Source organism: Hirundo rustica, chromosome 2, assembly GCF_015227805.2.
Source record: "Hirundo rustica isolate bHirRus1 chromosome 2, bHirRus1.pri.v3, whole genome shotgun sequence".
In the NCBI taxonomy this organism is placed as follows: domain Eukaryota; kingdom Metazoa; phylum Chordata; class Aves; order Passeriformes; family Hirundinidae; genus Hirundo; species Hirundo rustica.
This window is the reverse complement of record NC_053451.1, coordinates 92405115-92424640: the sequence shown is the minus strand read 5'-3', so window position 1 is coordinate 92424640 and position 19526 is coordinate 92405115. Positions and strand designations below refer to the sequence as shown.

The following is a 19526-nucleotide window of genomic DNA, read 5'->3' as shown; positions in this document are numbered from 1 at the left end:
TGTCCCTTCCTTTGCTCAGGACTTGGCATCCTGTTAAAAACCTTGCTAGAATTAAGGCAAAAGGCATCCAATGCCAGTCTTTTTGCCACAGCTGGCACCTGGGGTGGTGAGACATGGCTTGGCTCTGGTAAATCCATCCTGACTGTTGCCAATCACCTTTTCCTTCTGTGCCCAGAAATGTCTTACAAGAGGACGTACTCCCCCTTTTTGGTCCCAGCATCCCTGGAACCAGAGTGAGGTGGGTTGGTTTATAATTCCCTGAATCCTCATTTCCTTTTTAAAAACAGGTGGAGTATTTGCTCTTCTTCAGTTTTGGGGATTCCTTAATCTCCATGGCTTTTCCAAGATGATAACATATGGCAAGGGCATCAGATATTATTTACAATCTGGTAGATGTATTGAATGAATCATTTTAGTTTGTAGGAATGACAGCTGGTTTGGGGAGCTGCACATCTGAAATCTAGTTTTCTCTCTTGGCCTTGTGAAGCTTCCTAACTTCACTGGAAGAACTGTCTTCAACTCCACATACTTGGTGAAAAACTGGCTGCTAACAAAGAACTTCTCTGCTTCCATGTGCCCGGTGTCCCTCCATGGTTTAACAGGGAATTACCAGAGGAAGACAGCAGAGACACAGGCTGAAGGTGTTTGGCAAGTCTTAGGAATTATTTCTTTATCTTTAGAAGGAAGACTTTGTACATGCAGGTGAAAGAAACTTGTGTAAACTCAATAGATGGTACTTGTTTTTAGGAAAATTGCTTTAGTATTTGATACTAAAAGACTGGAATCATTTTGACTGGTTGTTCTACTAGGGAAATGTCAGCAAACACAACTTGTTATTATAAATTCCTTTTTTTACTGATTGAAATTTGACTTGGTTTGCAAACATCACTAATCCTGTCCGGCTTTTGAACTATAAACATTTAACTGAGTTACATGACTTTAAATCGCCACAAAACTCCAGTGACTCATTGGAATTGGCTTCTGCTTGTGTTTGTCTTTCCTGCATTTCCCCTGTTCTTGCTTCCAGCAGTGCCCCAGAGCCTGACCCACATAAGCCTGCCTTCCCCTCTCACCTCCTCCTTCCTGCTGGGGGCTGCTGCCTCCAGTCTTCAGTGCAACATCACAGTGTCTGCTTCTCCCGAGGCTGGGCAGTCAGGCAGCTTCCTGAGGCCACAGCGGGAGAGAGACTGGCCCTGCTGTGGCCAGGCTGGGCTTCCTCAGGAGCTCCATCCTGCCCAGGTGCAGTGGATGGCACCAGGGCATCGCGTGGCCCAGTGCTACACGGTGATCCTGCACGCTCCCGCCTTGACCTTCAAAGTGAGAACACCAAAAACGGGGACCACAGGTTGATTCACTTGGGTGTCTTTTGTTAGTTAGAGTCACGTATTAATGGCTTCTTAAAATCAGTCTAATGTAAGTCTGTGCCATGGGCTGGGGCCCTGGTGTGAGTAACCTCTGGCTGCAGCTCGGATCTGCCATTGGGTAGTAAGGTGAAGTGCCTTGGAGCAGGCTGCAAGCTGGAGCTGAGCTTGGGGGTATCTGGGTCCAAATCCCAGACTGAAAAGATTTCACTGAGCAGCCACTTAGAAAAGTCCCATATATCATTACCTGATAAACTCTATTACAGCTTTGCTTCAAGGATACAGATTTCTTACCTCAGTAAATATGAAGAGCACATTCATTCTCATGACAGCATGCAGAGCGCCTGCTAATCTTGTTTGAAATATTCGTTTTTATATTCAGGCCAGATAGAGTCAAATTGGCATTTCACACAGGTAAGAATTTAGGACCTGCAGGATCTCACTTACCAATGTGAACAACAATTATAAATGTTTCCAAAGACAAGGCATAATTATCATTGTCACTGACTTACACTTCAGTTTAATAAAGGCTCATCTCATGCCTGTACCCAGTGCATGTGCATTAAGCATTTAATACTCTAGCTAATTCTGTGGGGTTTAATTCCTTCTGTTGTCTGGCAGCAATTTTCCTTAGTGGGAGAACAACTGAGGGTTATCTACAGGAAAAAAAATAACAAAAGAAAGTCTTTCATCACTTTGTATTTGTTCTGCCATGATTGCAATGAAAAGCTCTTTTTTTATTATTTTTCCCCCACCCCTCCCCCCCCACTCCCTACAGGACAGTTTGCAAAAAGGAAGAAGACTTCACTTTGGTTCACAGTCGCACTGCTGGTGGTGTCTGTTTTCATACTGACCATAGGTCTGGCAGCTACCACACGAACAGAAAATGTCACTGTGGGAGGCTACTATCCAGGCATTGTGGTAAGTAAAAAAAAAAAAAAAAAAATTAGGTACATCCAAATAAATTATTATCAGCTGTAAATGGGGAGCTCGAGACTAAAAAAAAAAAAAAAAAGAAGAGAATACCATTAGTCCCTTGTCATTCCACAGGAGAGAGATGTTGCTTTGTTTTGATCTAGTTCTAGTGTATTGTAAGGCAGGAGGGTAAAATGTTTTTCTGAAGTGCCCTGAAGGGGAGGCTGTTAGGGGGTAGAAGGAGATCAAGGTTGCACTACACTGTGCTGGGGTGAGGGAACTGTGTGAAAACCTGTGCTAGACTCCCACCGGTCTCCATTAGAGACCAGTCTGTGTGACTGGACAGTAGGCATGGGACAGATTTGAACAACCTTTTAGAAGTTTACTGCTTTGATAGAAGGAAGAGCCACTCTGCTCCTGTGTCTGTGTGTCCATAGCAGGGAAAGCCTTGCAAATGGATGTATGGAGGCTTCTCCCTAACATCCCTGCCTGCAGGCTTGCTGCCAGTTCTCTCACACAAGATCCTGCTTCCAAAATCCTTGGTCTTGTTTTTGCCTTGGGAACAGACTGCTTAAAAGCATTCTTGCAGTGAGCACCAGGTGTGAGCTCTGCCTGCTTTGCCCTGTGGTGTGCCTCTGTGACTTCTGGGGAGGAGTAACCCTGCCAGCCCCTTGCTGGTTCAACCCCCAGGCCCTTTCTGATCTTCTGATCTCAGGAGAAGGGATCAGTTATATCTCAAAGTGTGTGAATGCCTGGAGTAAAAAAAAAAAAACAACAAAAAAACCCCAACTTAGGCTGAGTTTTAAATATGAGAACTATGGGCTGCAAGTAGAGAAGGGCGGAGTCAGCCAAGGGGAAGTAGAGGCTGCAAGGTGAAGAAAGAAATTCACATCTTTAGAGTTAGACACTACTTAGGTGTGTGGCTCCACCACTGCCAAAGTATGTTGCAAGGTCCCATAATTTCTTGCTCTCTATGGAATGAAATGCCCAGAGAAGAGGGATATGCATCTTCTAATACTGTGCATACACCATAAATAATTTGTGAGTTAGAACTTCCTCTTTCATCTTAGTGTTATGTTGAGAACAGGACTTTCAGAAAGATAATTTTAGGATAATGATCTATAAGGAATAGTGTTTTAAAAATAGAACAAAAAGCAGTTCCAATAATAAGACCTTAAAAGAATGATTTTCCCTTTCATTAACCTAAAATAGACAGATTAATATTGATAAAGTTCTCTTCTTCTTCCAAAATTTGACATTAAATCTTTTGTAAGACCACATTCATCCCTAGAAAGAAGTTTCATTTCTAAACCGCTGTTTTTAACAAGTGTAATAAGTAATAAACCCCTGTGCACAAAACAACATTTAGTTTCTTGTAGGAATAATGCAATGTCTACTCATTCATCTGAAAAATATCACTTGCTAAAATATTTTTTGAAAATCTTGTTTTCATTAATAACCAGATAGAAAAACAAGAATTTATTAGAATACTTTGAAAACAAGACCTTTTATTAATAATTTTCCCTTTCAACGTACTATTGGAGCCAAATGATTTTCATAAAATGCAGAATTCTGTTTGTGCACACGTGATGGATTATTGAAGTAACTGAGAAAGAGTAATAGGTAATTGCCAATGTAAATGTCATCAAGATATTAAATATCACGCACATTCAGCAAGAATTAAAAGCGGTATGCAAACCTTACATGATATCTTGCCAAAAGCCTGGTCAGAGGTGTGTGACAGCACTGTTGTGTTTCTGCCTCTGCCAGAAGTGACTGACTCCAGTGCAGCACTGGCAGACAGTCACTGAAGCGTAGAATGGTTTGGGATGGCAGGGACGTTAAAGGTTATCTCAACTCCTCTGCCAGGGACGTCTTCCACTAGACCAGGTTCTCAAAGTCCCTTCCAGCCTGGTCTTGTACACTTCTAGGGATGGGGTGCTCACAGCTTCTTGGGCAACCTATTCCAGTTCCACCACCTCCACAGTAAGGAATTTCTTCCTAACACCTAATCTAAACCTACCTTCTTTCAGTTTGAGGCATTACCTCTTGTCCTATCTCTTCATGTTTTCTTGTAAGGCATCCCTAGGAATTGAAAGGCAGTAATTGGGTCTCCTCAGAGCCTTCTCTTCTCTAGGCTGAACAGCCCAAACTCTCTCCCCCTGCCCTCATAGGAGAGGTGCTCCAGCCCTCTGATCCCCTTTGTGGCCCTGCTCTGTACTGACTCCAGCGTGTCCGTGTCCTTGCTATGCTGGGTGTCCCACTGAAGGCAGTGCTCCAGGTGGGGTCTCACCAGAGCGGAGTGGAGGGACAGAATCTCCTCTCACCATCACCTCTCTGAGTGTACTGAACAACCCTCAAAAGGTGCTTCTCTTTTCTGCTGACAGCAGAGGGAGCTTAGAAAACCAGCACAGCCAGAGTCTTAGATACCTAAACCAGGGGAGTGAGTTTGTCACTACATGCTTAACTGCTGGGCTCAGAGAAAAGCAAGAATATGATGACAGACAGTATTAATTTCAATTAAAAATAAGGTCTAGTTCTCACAGAATTACGTGGTAAAATATTAATTTCACAGCTGGTAGATGAGACGAAACCTCCACTGACCTTAGGTAAGCGGTTTCAGTCTTAAAAACTACGCAGAATTAACTCTGCCTTGAAGATGCCTGTGAAGGTGAATAACACTATCCACTGGCATAGATTTACTTGTTTCTAGAAGTATTTACAGAACATGTCTTCAGGGTTAGATCCATAATACACTTTGGCTTCTGCCAAGTTCCCACTGGCTTCAAGAAGAATTCAGCGCCTTAATTTCCCTGCATATGTGATCGCTTGTAGTTTGTAATTTTTTCTAAATACATCTTTATAGTGCTAGGTATTACCTGAAATTATGCATCCAAAGTAATTGAACATAAAATATTTCTGTGTGTAGATGACTTAATATAATATTACACTTTGGAAGGTGTCTGCGTTCAGTACATTACTGCTTGAGCATTTGTTTGGACTGTGATCTTGGAATAGTCTGCAAAGACAGATTTGGAATTGTTTCAGTCTCATTTCCTTATAAATATTGTTTATAGTTAAATATTTAATGTCACTTCTCTGTGACTACTTATGGTATTATTTTTGTTTGCTTTTTTTATACTTTTTCAGCAGGGTCCAGTTGTCCCAGCATCATACTGACCTGGACTCCCAGAGTTCCCAAGTAGCCTGTTGTCTAAACAGATAAAAACTAGCTCATGTCGTCCTAAAACAATCTCAGTAATGCAGTGGCTTTCATCAAGATCTCTATGGTTTTGCTCCTTCTGATTTAATTGTTGTTGTTCTGTGTTTGGTCATTCTTTTTATTGACATGGATATTACTCATTTTGTGTTCCCTGCATCAGCCATAACTGAGGCTTTATGGATTGTTCCTGTTGGAATGAAAAATGGGGTTTGGGACCAGATGTCATTTTGATGTAGTTATCTAAATTTACAAAGTTGCTGTCCCCTGAACAGTGTCCTTGCTCACAGTTCCAAGTATCTCTACTATTTAGCTGTCAGCGTGGATGCACTTGCCCGCTCTTTCAAAGTCTCTGCTTTTAGTCCTTGTGCCTCCCTTTCACATAAATTTTCCCAAAGCACTCAAGAGCAAATCTCCTTCCCTACATTCGCTTTCTTGAAAGCGAGTGACGGATTCCTCTTGTGATACTGAGCGAGTAAAGTGCTTGCAGGGGATTTGCTTTCTGCTGTGAGCAGTTGTGCGGAACAGCAAGGAATTTAAGGGCATCGCTTAAGCCCTTGGCTGGGACATGTAGTCCTTATAAACTGAATTTGTGCTTGAACGAGAGGCTGTAAGCTCAGTTCAGAGGCCTCATTACAGAGAGGGGCTGGAGCTGTGAATCCAAGGAGTTTCTACTGCTCCAAATCTTCATGAGCCCATCATAAGGACGAGGCTTTTCCTACCATCCCGATGTTGAAGCAACACTGGAACATCAAGGCTGGCTTACTTTGGTGTCCCTTCCTCCCCTCTCTCTCCTGTGGCTGTTGCTGATGCAGCTGACTGTACTGGTCCTTTTAGCATTATAGCAAGGATTTTTTTCTGGGTTGTGTGATAGTGTAGACTCATTAAAACCAAACAAGTGTAAGTCTAAGGGTTTGAACTTGGGGGAACACATCAATTTTTTGAGAAGAACTGTCTGCAATTGCCTAGAGCTTTGCAATTTTCAAAAATATGGTGTGTGGACTAAATGTAGGTTTGTTTTTGTGGGTTTTTTTTTGTTTTGTTTTGTTTTTTCTCCTACTTTACTTAGTTTTTACTTTATGCTGTGTAAAATTATACATGACAATGGTAACAGTAGTCAGGTTACCGAAGCGTGTCTATACAGACTTCTGTTTACTACACAACAAATTTTGCACTGAACTATCAAAGAGCTGCAGTCCTGACCATTTCCCATTACATTATATGATTTATGCCCAACAGTAACTTCCATCTTTTCCCTTGACCTGCCCCATTTAGCCCATCCGTGTGGTGCATTAGCTCACATATCACTGTATGTGTTGGTATGTTGTCCAGATAAGCTGACCTCATGCATTTCTGTTGGTTTTGTTCTTTGCCTTAGCTTGGCTTTGGATCTTTCCTAGGCATTGTGGGAATCTACCTGGTAGAAAACAGAAGACAAATAGTAAGTAACAGCCCTTTTAATTTTTCCTTTTTTTTTTTTTTTTTTTTTTTTTTTTTTAAATCAAACTCTATTAAATATGAAAAACAGGGATTTCCAGTTGACTTAAAACTGCTTCATCTGCCTCAAAATGTTAGTCATTTGTTTCACCACTTCTGAGAAGTTCTAGACAAGCATGAATGGGCCAGTAAGTTCCTTTATACAAGGCAAAACAAAAGCAGCTTACTTTGCTTTACTGAGTTTACTTTCCTCCTGGTTTAGCAAGTTGAATTGACCAAGGGCAGAATCACTTAAGAGTCAGAGCTTGGTCAGGACCATGTAACTGGGAAAAGGATGGGAAGAGAGCAAAATAACAGTTTGAACAGCAACAAGATGCATGATCAGCTCTACCCTGTGCAAGAAGTTTCAGTCAAGAACACTTTCATGAAACTGTATGAGTTAAATGGAAGAAAAAATTCCAAAGCTCTTGCTTTCAAGATTGCCTGGCTATGTCAGACAGGATCTGAGATGCCGTGTGAATTGCTTCTAGATTTAGCTTGGCTTCCCAAATCCTTTGCCTTTATTTATGTGAAGAAGTCATAGAAAGTCCTTGGGGCATCTGGGTAAAAGAAGGTGTAAGAAGGAGGAAGGAATTTGTAGAAATTCTTAACAATTTCCTTCTTCTCTTTGCATAAAGTAACAGTCATGGTTGGATAACAGCATGTCCGATGGGCACTTCACAGTAGACTGATTATAGCCAAGCATCATGAAATATGATAAATTTCATAATGCAGAGTTTTCACTGGTATAAATCAAGAGTGGTGTTAAGCTCGAAGGAGGAACTGATGGATTTAGCTTGTATTTTACTGACAAGTAACTACTTTACTTACAAGTAGTCATAATACCACTCCTTCCTATTATCACTCTTTTTTTGCATTACCTGTAAATGTCAGTAGTGTATCTGCAAGAATTCCCTTGCTTTTAACTTCTGTTTCTAGCTGGGTTTCACAAAGAAATAAGATTGATAAAGATGTGATATTTGTCTCTGTCTTTTTCTGTTCCCTATTCCATTTTTTGAATATGTTGACCAGTTTCAGGCAAAGTCAGGAGGGAGGTAGAAACTTCAAAAGTATGCAATACCATCAAGTTTCATGAAAATTCGTGGGTGGGTAGAGGAGAGAATTATGACTTATTTCCCCCATAGTGGTAAAAGCTGCAATGTCAGCTCACCACTATTTAAAAGTAGAGAATCCACATGGGACATGACCCGTGAGACAAAAATCTGCAGTAGGTCAGGGGTCATTAATTTTGCTACTAACAAAACAGCTTAATTAAGAACTATTGCTCCTGATTTCTACATCAGAGACCAGGCTGAACAGCAGGTTTCAAGTTGCAGGCTCAGTGCTGGGAAATGAAAATAGCTTTATTTTCCACAGTGTTCATGCTACCTTACTGACAGGCATAACATTTTAGGGTTGTTTGATTTTTTACTTTTCTCCTAATCTGCCTCATGGTTTTCTACGCTTCTGTCCTTAGCAAAAGTAAAATGTCTGAAAAAGCCATAAGTTGGGTAAGCAGCAGTTAAAGTATGTATTCCTTGACATGTTGTGTCATTTACACAAGGACTGTGGAGACGTAAGTGTCCAGTATGCTTGGGATTAGTGCCTGCTTGCATTTCCCAGCAATGGAACAAGGAAAACTGCTTTCTTCTTATAACATTTACAGATGATTTGGCTGTTGGAAGACTGGGTTTCTGGGGAACAGACTAAGAGAATAACTGGAAAGTGTAATTATGCTTCTTGCCTTGAGAACCATCCACAGTGGATCTTTTAACACTGTCTTTCCCAAGGCTGAGCTGATGCTTTTAAAAGTTGTGGAAATGAGATTGAAAGGGTTTCCGATGGAAGGCGGTACTTATTCCCTGGGACATCACTGAGTATATTTGATTGGAAGGGTTTAGGGCAGCTTCAACAAATTTGCAGCCGTCAGTAAGATTGTAAAGACTTATATAAGCACAGAAATATAGCATAAATGTTATATTCCTGTACCTAAATATTATATGCATTGCAGCAGGACAAAAGGGAGTGGAAGGGAAAAGAAATTGCTTGCTCTATTTCTATTTTAACTGGACTACTTTTGAACAGTTACTGCAGAATAATTTGAATTTAACCCAGTGTAGCTGTGACAATTATCTGGTCCCTGTAATGACTCAATACTTCATTTTTTATTTGTTATTTAAATTGAAAATGAATGCAAATTCTATTGCACTAGGGAAAAAAATCTATTTCAAACTGACCATTCTACTTAAATCTATTTCTCTTCTTGTCTTGAAGTTCTAGTTGACTGTGACCCTTCCATTTTAAGTCCAGGTTCTTTCATGGCTGATGAAACGCTAAACTCAATATAAAATATATCATGATTAGTAGAACCTATACAGTAAAACCCCAGCTCTCAGTAACTGATGAGCATGGAGTTTGAGAAAGAACAAAAGCACAGTTAGGCAGAGTGGACAATGGTTTGTTCTTAAAACACACCATTAATAATGTTGCACTTCTTTGACCTCCTTGGCGTCCCAGAGCCCACAGTGGGACTTCAATGTGCTGACCAAGCTATAACCCTTAATTCAAAGGAACTGCTGCTTGAAGAAGCAGGCTCTGCCTCATTGACTAGCATGATTTCACTTCAGCTCTTAGCATTTGTACTTGGCTCTGATATGCAAAGCTCGGCACCAGAAGAACAAAATTTCCCATTAACTAAGGATTTGAACTGATTTGGGATGTTCCTAACTGGCAAGCAGAAGGCATTTCAAGCATAATGTGTTGTTGTTCCCTTTTCCCTCTCTTGCACTCTGCAGGGCAGGTTATGGATTGAAGAGCAGCGTATAGCTGTATGTTGTTTCATTCCAAAGGCACACTTAGTCCAGCGGATGGGTGAAAAACATGATACTGCTCAAATCAAATGGATTTGATTGTAAGACATGAAGTGTTCTCCCTTGTTTGCTTGCTTGCCATCTCCTCACATTACAGCACAAAGTCTTTCCAGTTAGGAAATGAGATGCTGAAATTACATATGGGAGTGGGGAAGGCTGGCTGTGCCTGGGCTCCTGGCAGCAGAGCTGAGCTGAGAGCAGTGAGTAGCACTGAGGGAGTGCTGTAACAGGTTTCTCCCCAGAAAATATGTGGAGGTGGCATGAGCTTGCACCCAGAAATGAATCACTCCTCAAATGTGCAATGTCGATATGACACCATTCCTGTAGTTTCAGCTAACCCAATGGATAAACCAGCAATGGCTCACAGTTTCCACTCACACGTCTCTCCCATGCCAGCCTCACCAAGCCATACTGTTTGCAAGGCTGAAAATGAGCACCCGGAGCCGTGGTGCCTACAAGAGAGAGGGGAGCTTCAGGGGCCACAGCTGCCAGGATTTTGAGTGTTTGCAATATCACAGTGGTGCCTTCAGGAGCCCTCACTAGGGCTGCGGGAGCTACAACAGCGGTGCAGCGGTGGCAGAGAGCAGGCAGGAAGGGCGTGGGAGGATGTACGGGAGAAAAAAGGACACAAGGAGGATGGGGAGGGGTCACTGGGGCAGGAGTGACCCCTCATGAGATGGTGAGTAAGCACAAACCCTGGTACTTGGGATGGAAGCAATTGTGTGCAGCAGGTCTGACACCCAAAGTCATCCACTGCTGTGTCTTCCTCATGTTTTCTTTGCACTAACAAACGTTGAATTTTCTCACTGACATGTCTAGGATATACTCAAATATAAACCTAGTGCTCAGCCTGGTTCATAACTTGTTCAGAGAGATGGAGGCAATGCTTCCAACAAAGCAGAATTTGAAAACATGATGAAGGTACAAACATGGAGCTCTGCACACAGACAGAAAAGGCTAAGCTATTTATTCAGGCTTCTCAAGGGATGCTAAGTTTTGGTCCCTTAATATGCTTGCTTCCCAACCTCTGCCAACAAGAGGCAGATTTCAAATGAAGTGTTGAAAAGACACTATAGCTGAGGGTGGAGAAACAAAGCAATAATTTTCTCTTCTGTTTTCAGTTGATAGACTTCCCTGACACCACAAGCGTCCCTGTCCTGCACTGACATTTTGTGAGGTAGTATTTTAATAGCGTCTCTGATTATTTTCTTGTCACCAGACTTTACATCTGTTTCAGAATAGAGGATTTTTTGGAGCAGTTACGTGTGTGAGCCAGCTTTCAGAAGAGCCAAACCCCTTTTACTGTTTTCAAAACCAATATTTCTTGTAAATTTTGTCCATCAGAAAATTCCCACGGGGCATTTTATGTAAAGGTGATGGTTATTAATAGATACACACCCAAAAAAATACTGCTATATATACACCTAATTAGCTCTGTTCAAACACATTCTGTTTCATTTGCCGTTTGCAAATCAAACGTTCTGGAAGAAATCAGCTTTAGTGCGGATTTTGATCAAAGATACTAATTCCTGATTGATTTCATATCACATATTAGGCTAATTAAAGCAGCTTGTTTTAATAAAGAAAGACCACTGAAATTCTGTAGATCCCCTGAGACTGTCTTTGATGTTCCTGTGCAAATAAATGGAAGAAGCCTTTACTGTTGCAGGGGAAATGCAGAAAATGTAAAGGCAGTTTTTGTAATTACCAAGGTCTATTTCTCTCCTAAACTCAATTTTCTGATGAAGTTAACAGCACTTCTTTCTTTCAGTGTTGATTTTCTGTATGCTCATATTTCACACAGTTCAGAGAAAAACAATTAATGCTGAAGTAAAATGTTATAATGGAAGAAATTAGTAATCATCCTTCTCTTGTTTAGCACCTTTAAAATTATTAAAACTGAAAAGACCTACTAATACCTTTTCAGGCAAAAATGTGTGCTAGGTTTTGTGGTGTGATCTAACTGCACATTTCAGAAACAGACAAGATTTGTATAAAGATAATCAGAATAGGTTGACACTGACACTTGAATGAGCTTGAGTGGCTCCTTTATGTATCTGCATTTTTTTTTTTCAAAATGTAACAGCATCTTATTAGCTGTTAAGTTCAAACAGCTTATTCTTTGAGAATGTCTTCCTGCTCTCATACTAGCTTTTCGAGGCTGTAAGGAGGTGCTCTTCAGAGGCATCTTGTTGTCTCCTTAGGTTCTGGAAGAGACCTTGAAGGGTGGTTTAAACTAGATTCTGGAGTTTTTGTTAGCTAAAGCGTGGTAAGAATAATCCTGTGTTAAGTGACAATTATATTTCTCTTCTATAATATTGAGAACATTACAAAAGATACCATACTATAATTCTGTCTGGTTTCAAGTTGAGAGCAGAGCAGCCTATGTGTAGGTGGCCCATAAGCAAGGTGTAGTCCTGGCTATTACCTGCCTTATTTTTCAGGAATCAGCTCTGAGACCCCTTTTTAACCCTTTTTGGAAGGGATTTGGAACATGGTCAATGCATGATAGGCCCAGGAAGTCTGTGTTATTCCCTGTAATGCAGGAGAATAATCCACAAAAACAGGAGTAGAAGTGAGAGGAATAACTGGAGATGTTTTGAAGGCTAAGTTATTTCAGCTGCAGAGGAGGAGGACAGGTGATATATCAGTGGGTATGAAAGCATCATCTAAAGTGAGGACAAGTAAAATTAAAAGAAGAAAGTTTTGTAGATAAGTAAAATGTAAATAAGTGAAAAAATTGTTTTTAAGAGTATAATATTATGAGAGACATTTTGCTGTTATTAATGTTATATCTTCCATGAATAAAGACTAAGTAAAATACTTTGAATTTCTTTATGCAGTTCTTTGACCTTGTGCATTTAATGTGAGGATTTCCAAATTATAATAAATATAAATACCCACTGACACAGAGCTCTTTTCTCTTCCCTCCTTTGCTCCTTCCTCTATATTGCTGACTCCTTCTGCTCCTCTTCCCTGCCCAAGAATACTCTCCACTGGTTAAGTGAAAAGGTTCAAAGCCAAGTGAGCACCAGACAGCAAAAGTTAACTGGTGGGGCTGCATGGGTAAGGGTAAAGAGGAATTTGTGGACTGAGGGAACAAGGCTTGTCCCTTTTGCTAGGTATAATCTGTTATATCAACTCACTACGGTGTGAAACAATCATCTAAGTGTTGTCAGGGAGTTAAATGCCTGAAGATAGAGAGCATAAATTTCCCAACAGTGCTTGAGAATTTTGAAGTTCAAGGACTCAAAGACAAAAATAGATGCTTTCACTGTGTGAATTACCAAAGGATGTGTGGGAGATGTTTCAGCTCTTCCCTGGTCTAGTTCCTTAAGGATTGGCATTTCATATTGCATGTCTACAGGTGCATGCGTTCAGATTTTACCAGTGCAGATTCATCAGCTGGGCATGCAAATATTTATTTATATATAAGTATTATAATATAGAAATGTACTACGACATTATAACCATGTAATCCACACATATATATGTATGTATTTACAGCTGACATGTCCTGGCAAATGTCTATAATGACAAAGAAGCCTGTGCCACTGTGCCACTGACATTATGTCTTTATTGTACAAAATGCTTTTTACATTCTTCATAGATGTGCGTGCCGGGTTGCTTCAGCTGGTAAAGCTGTCAGTCAGGTCTGTGGCAATCTTTGTGCTCCATCATCAGGGCTGTGTCTGACATAGCTAGAGATGCTGCTAAGTGCCTCCACCTGCCACCTAGCACTGTGGTTCCTTCCCTCCCACACAGCCCTACCATGGTTCACTGGTTGTACCAGTCCCAGGTCTTGTCCACCCAAGGTTTCTCACCTCACTGGAAGAAAGAAGTGGAGTATTGGTTACAAAGGGGAGAAATTTTGAAAGAGATTCTTTGGTTTCTATTTGAAGAGCTTCCTTGGCAACCAGAATTACTTTGGTTTACTTCTGGAAACTTAAATTGTATAGAAACAGAAAGAAGATTCATACCTACATGAATGAAAATATGTCTTTCCACCACCAGAGCTTATTTTCAATACTGAAAGGTATTCAATACTTCAAAGGTTGTCACCGTTCTTTTGAGTCAGAGACTCAAGCCACAAAGTCAGTTTAAGTTCTCTGTCTTACTGAGTAGCAGTCTTCTGGGATGTAGATCCTTTCAGATCTTGTTTGGGAACAGCACAGGGGATTAAGAGCATAATAGGGCACTTTTTAACTGCCTGGTTTCTGTTTTGTTTTGTTTTTCTTGTGATGTTTATGTAATGAAAGTGTTTCTGTCACGCAGTTGAAAACAGAAGTAAACCTTATGACCCATTAAATGTGTTTGTGGAACAATAAAGATGTCAATTACTCTCCCAAAGAGTGCAGAAGCACAGGATGCAGAGTCTCAGTAATGCATCTGATATAAGTTCTGGTGTGTGTGCATGGTGAAGAAGGTGAGGTGAGGTGTGCCCTGTGAAAAGAACAGGCAGTTTCTGAACACCTTGTTGAAGAATTAGCTCAGATTAAATAGCTGAACATCCCTGATGGACTGATACAATCTTCCAGACTCTGCAGGTAGAATTTCACTACATGAAAACTTGTAATTTATGCATTTCTATGAAGAGTGTATGTGTCTTGAGAAACCAATGCAGTCACTGTATAGGGAAAGAGGATTTGTGGAAACAGAAACTTTGGTGTAAAAACAGTTCTTGCTGCTAAAACAATCAGCTCTGACAGTCCTGATCTATGTAAATTCCACCATTTTTTACCAGGAAGCATAAACTTTCATGACTCATGGTATGCTATGTATTTTTGGTTTATTGTTCTCACACTGCCCTGAACAGCTGTTTAATTGATGAAATGACCTTGTTCCAGCTTAAGCAATAAAAGAGCATCCATAACAAGAAATACAAAATTAATTCCTATAATGTCAGCACTGCTGATCAGTGAATCTAAATTTGTGTCACTTTTGTTCCCTTTCCTTTAATGCTGTGTTTGGCTTTTTCATCTAGACTGAATTTTATGTCCTTAAATGTGTAATAATTTTTAGCTGTTCTTATCTAAGTGCTTTTGTTGATGTTTGCAAAGGGGAATTCTTACCAGTTTGAACTGCCTGCTCGACTAAGACTTGGTTAAGCTGGTTCCAAAACCATTAGAGTTTCTCCAGCTGTGAGATCCAGATGATATTTTTTTCTCTTTTCTGTATAAAGGTGGCCAGAGAGTGGCACTATCTGGAAAAGCACACTAGACTGAATTGCCCTGAGAAACCCCAGTGTTGCCACATAGTAAGAGTCCGAAACAGAGGGAAGGAGGTTGATCATACACTCAGCACCTAATTTAATGGGATGGAAGAAAAGTAGAGCAGCTACTAAAAAAAAAAAAACCCACCTCCCTAAAAGGAGCAAAACCACAGGTGGAGCAGAGCATATGCACTGTACCTGTTTGAAGTAGATAAGGTCAGCCAGTAGGGTGGTTGGATCAGTTCACACTTGGGACAAAATACAGCAGTACTGTTAGAATGAGCTGAGTATTGCTGAGATGTGCTGCTGCTAGAAGGAAATCAGTAACTGCAGTAATGGTTACTGGGATGATCTGGGATTCTTAGATGTTGTGGAGGGTTAAAAGACCAGTGATAGTAAAGCTAACCCTGCACCAGGAAAAAAAAAATCTTTAGTTTTCCTTTTGTTTCTTGTCTTAGAAAATTTAAAGCAAGTATAGTTCAGTCTCATGTTTTTAAAAAAATTGTTTAATAATATCTGTTGGACTCCAGTGAAGCCTCAGATTGTACCAAAATCCCAGGAGACTTGATAGTGCATCATCAGTGGTGGCATTTTTAACTGAATCAAGACAAGCATTTTACTCATCAGTGAATGAATTATCTTGAATTTAATATGTGTTCATTTACACATATATTCATTCTCTGATTGCAATGTAATGGTGACTCTAGTTTCAAAGTCTTAAGTGCACAGAAACTGCTTGATATAGGGTTTTTTGTTCTGTAGATCGGTCATTCTAGTAAAGATTTGCTTGTAAAACAATTTGAAATAATTTCCTAGCTATTCTAAGTCTGGTTTTGTAGCTGATATTAGATTATGAGAGAAGAAAGAATGTATTAATCAGGTAACCTTTCTCAGTAGTTTTGTTTCATGTTTCATAATGGCTATTGATTTAATTCCCACCAATCTTTCATTGAAGATAAAAATATAAGAAAATTTGTCTTTATTTCATATAATGTTTTTCACAGAAAATGTATCTCCATATGTTTTATCAAGCTAGGAAAAAAAAAAAAAAGACAAGATTAATTACAGAAAGAGTAAAGCAAATGCATTGGTATAAGTTAAGGATTAATGCTCGAGACAGTGAAAACAACTGAGAGACCTAGACCAGGGAACTCCTAGAGTTAGAATACAAGGGTTTATTTGCACAGTACAATGTTAAGGCAAAATTGTTTCCATGCTACTTTTCTAGGGACAGTTTTGAACCATGGGCTTTGGTGCCCCAAAGGCAAATAGCAAGCAGAGACACCGGGGCTGTGCGAGCCCTGCTGTCACGGGGCCCCGCACAGCCATCACACAGCCCAGGCGTGTGTCAGGGTGGTCAGATGCTGAGTTCCCCCATCTCCAGAACAAACTGCCACAGCAAATGGCACAAGGAAAGTTCCCAGTAGTCTGCAAACTCGAGTAGTCTGTTCTTCTGATCAGTAAAGATGTAGTCCCTGTCCCAAAGATATCTCTGTGTGTCTTTAGGAGCTGGAGTAAGCTGACTCAGAACCTGTGCTCCCTTTCTTTTCTTACTAAACTCTGCTGCATAAACCTTCTTGGGCTGGGGGAGAGCCAGGACCACTAAGTCACCCTGTTGCACTTTCCCATCCTTGGATACTTCTCCTGTCCCTTGCCTGTTGTGTGCAGCCTAAATCATGAATTATCTACAAAAGATGAGCAGAAATACCACTGGAAGAGGCAAAGAGAAAGCAATGTGCATACTCTTTTACTGATGCCTACATATGATGAAAATTAACTGTGAGTACCTAAGCTGTAACAAAAGAGGTTGCAAATCCTACTTTTCACAATTTTGCCCTTCAGGATGTGGGGCAAGGAAAAAAGATACATTTTCCAAACAAAAATGCTACTTTGATTTTGAAAGTGGATTTTGATCTTGTTTTTTCTCTTTGTCATAATTTATACCTCTCATGTGGTTTCTGTATTCTTTCCCCTTTGTTTATCTAATTAATTCAACCTTTTTATGCATGTGAAGTTGCTTAAATTTCTCATGGGACTTCTCTCCTGCCTCTGTTATACCAACTGGCCTTTTCATGTTGCTATTTTTCCTAATTATCCCTGACATGGTACTGGGAAACAGCAGACTTCTTCACAGGCAGTAAAACAAAAGTCTCCTTGACCACAAACAACAAAATAACCCCAGTTCTTATGATTTATTCATTACAGCTAAAACCTAGCTTTTCCTTTGATAATCCCTAGGACTATAAACTACATGGAACAGGTGAAACAATCTATTAGTTGCTGTCAGCACTTCTGCCTCCTTCCATTCTGCCATGGCTACACGGTGTCACCTTCTCATTTGCACTGAATCTAGTGCTCATGTCTCTCTGCAGATGTAACTTATTTAGGGGAATAAGTAGTATCTGCCTATGGAGTGAATTTCACTGGCTTCCTGTGTGTTTGGGTAGGCACAGGAGCTGGGATGAAGGGATGCAGCCTTTTGGGACAGAGAGCAGGAGAAAAGTTGGACAGCAGTGAACCAAACAAAGGATTGGAGAAGAAGATGCCCTTTGAGTTGACAGTGAGCAATCACACAGGCTCAAGTCTATACCCTGAGGTGCTACTAACAACAGAGAGAGGGAAGGAAATCTGAATCAAAGATCTTTGGTTTTGCTGATAATATTGAACAATATATGAGCTGCTGAATTCAACATTGATTATTGTGGGCTGTGCTATGCAGAAGTAGCCATTTAACATAATGTCTTGGCTTGAAGGACAGGTATCTGGTAGGGAGAGGTTGGGCCTCCCTAGGAATGGGGAATTCCAATCCCTTCCCTCCAAGTTATTATAATTTAGAAGATTAAAGAGGCTTTTCAGGCAGAGCTATGGGGAAAGGAATAACAGTTCTTTACTAGTATAGTAAACTACTATAACAAGGCAAACAAACAACAACAACTACAGCATCAATAATAAACAGAGCCAAGAACCTCGAGGGGCCTTGTTTCACAAAGCCCGGGGCAGTCTGATCCCTTGGGACTCCGGGAGCACCAAGCTGGAACGGTGGAAACTCCTGGGCTGGTGGATGGAACAGTGAGGGTCCCCAGCAGGCAGGAGGGTGTCCCGGCAAAGTGGGCAGTGCTGAAGAAGCCGCGACGGCTGGGCAGGGCTGGCCCAGCTCCAGCAGGGCAGGTGAAGGGGCTCAGAATTCCTGGGCACACGAGCAGATGATGGATGATGGTAGAAGTCCCAGGACCAGACTTTCTGTTGACAGTGGACTCCTCCCACAGCAAGCAGCAGCCTGACCATCCTCTCCAATGCCGAGAGCAGGAAGAACCCCCAGCTCCCCCAGCCCTGTCCTTTTCCCTCCCCCAAGCTTTGTGTGATCTTCCCCCTCCCAGCCATGTCTTTTGTGTGGGTCAAGCACCATCTACGCAATGGCACTTTATCTCTTAGCAACTTATGGGGAAAAATTCTTTAAGGCAAAAAGGAACAAACCTAACCCCCAACACATGAGCAAAGTGATTCTGTTAGATGTAAGGTACCTTATATCCATTATGAGTTGATTTTGAAAACATGAATCCATGCCTTTTTCAGTCTCACATCTACTTGGTCTAAATTGAGAGAATGAAGCATCTCACACAGCAGCCAGTGCTAGAAATTACTCCTGTTATCTGAGAAGTTGTACTTTTTGGTTGAGGATAGGTGAAGGCTCGATTAGAATCAAGAGGAAACCAAGGATGTGCCAGAAATGAGAGTCGAGCTAGCTTCCAGAAGTATTCCACAGGTATGTTGGAAACAGCCAGAGAGGTGCCAGCCTGTGTTTATGCTGAGGATAATGTGGTTGTCTGTGGGTCTGCTGGCAAACGCTGGCTGCAGGTGTCTGTGTGTCACACAGCAGGGACATGGCGCTATCAGTGTGTGATTCAGCACACAGCGTGCTGGGGACCTGGGGTGCTGTGTCTGTGTTCAGGGCGTTCATGAGGGTGCAGCTGCAGCTGGGCTGGCCTCGTCAAACTACCTCTTGGGGCTGGTTTCTGGTCAGCTCTTAACTCCAAAAATGGGAATTGTTGTGGAAGACTTAGCTGCCAGCTCCCGGTGCCAGGTGCATTTCTGGCAGGTGGACAAGAGTGTGACCAGCATCCCTGGCCACTGTGTGTCCCCTGGTGCCTTCTCTAGTCTTGTTTGCGCAGGAGGGTGACCATGCAGGCAGTGGTGTTGTATGCCCACTGAAGGACAGGAGGTTGTCCAAGACAGGTGATTTCTGAGAAAAAATGCACGTCTTTTCTGAAAGAAGGCAGTGTGCAAGAATTTAGCAGTCTGGTCTTTCACCAGTTTTGCATTTTTCAGTGCTTTCATAGTTCTGTGACACAGCTGAAGATAGATTACAGCTCTTCAATTAATACTGCGTACAAAAGTCCCTCATTCCATGTGCTGTTTTGTTCTCCCTCTTGCTAAAACCCCTCTGTTAAACAACTGCCTTTTGAGTTTGATTG

The 19526-nt window shown here is 41.2% G+C and overlaps 1 protein-coding gene across 2 annotated transcripts in view; it reads left to right on the top strand.

Annotated features, from left to right (window-relative positions):
* Window positions 1-19526, top strand: part of TMEM255B (transmembrane protein 255B) — a 66880-nt gene that overhangs the window by 4201 nt on the left and 43153 nt on the right. Inside the window, exons 2-3 of one of the 2 annotated variants that reach the window (XM_040055830.2) lie at window positions 2140-2282; window positions 6875-6937. In XM_040055830.2, the coding sequence (XP_039911764.1) occupies window positions 2140-2282; window positions 6875-6937 (206 nt within the window). The remainder of the gene's footprint in view (window positions 1-2139; window positions 2283-6874; window positions 6938-19526) is intronic. The other variant, XM_040055831.2, reaches the window with a different exon arrangement.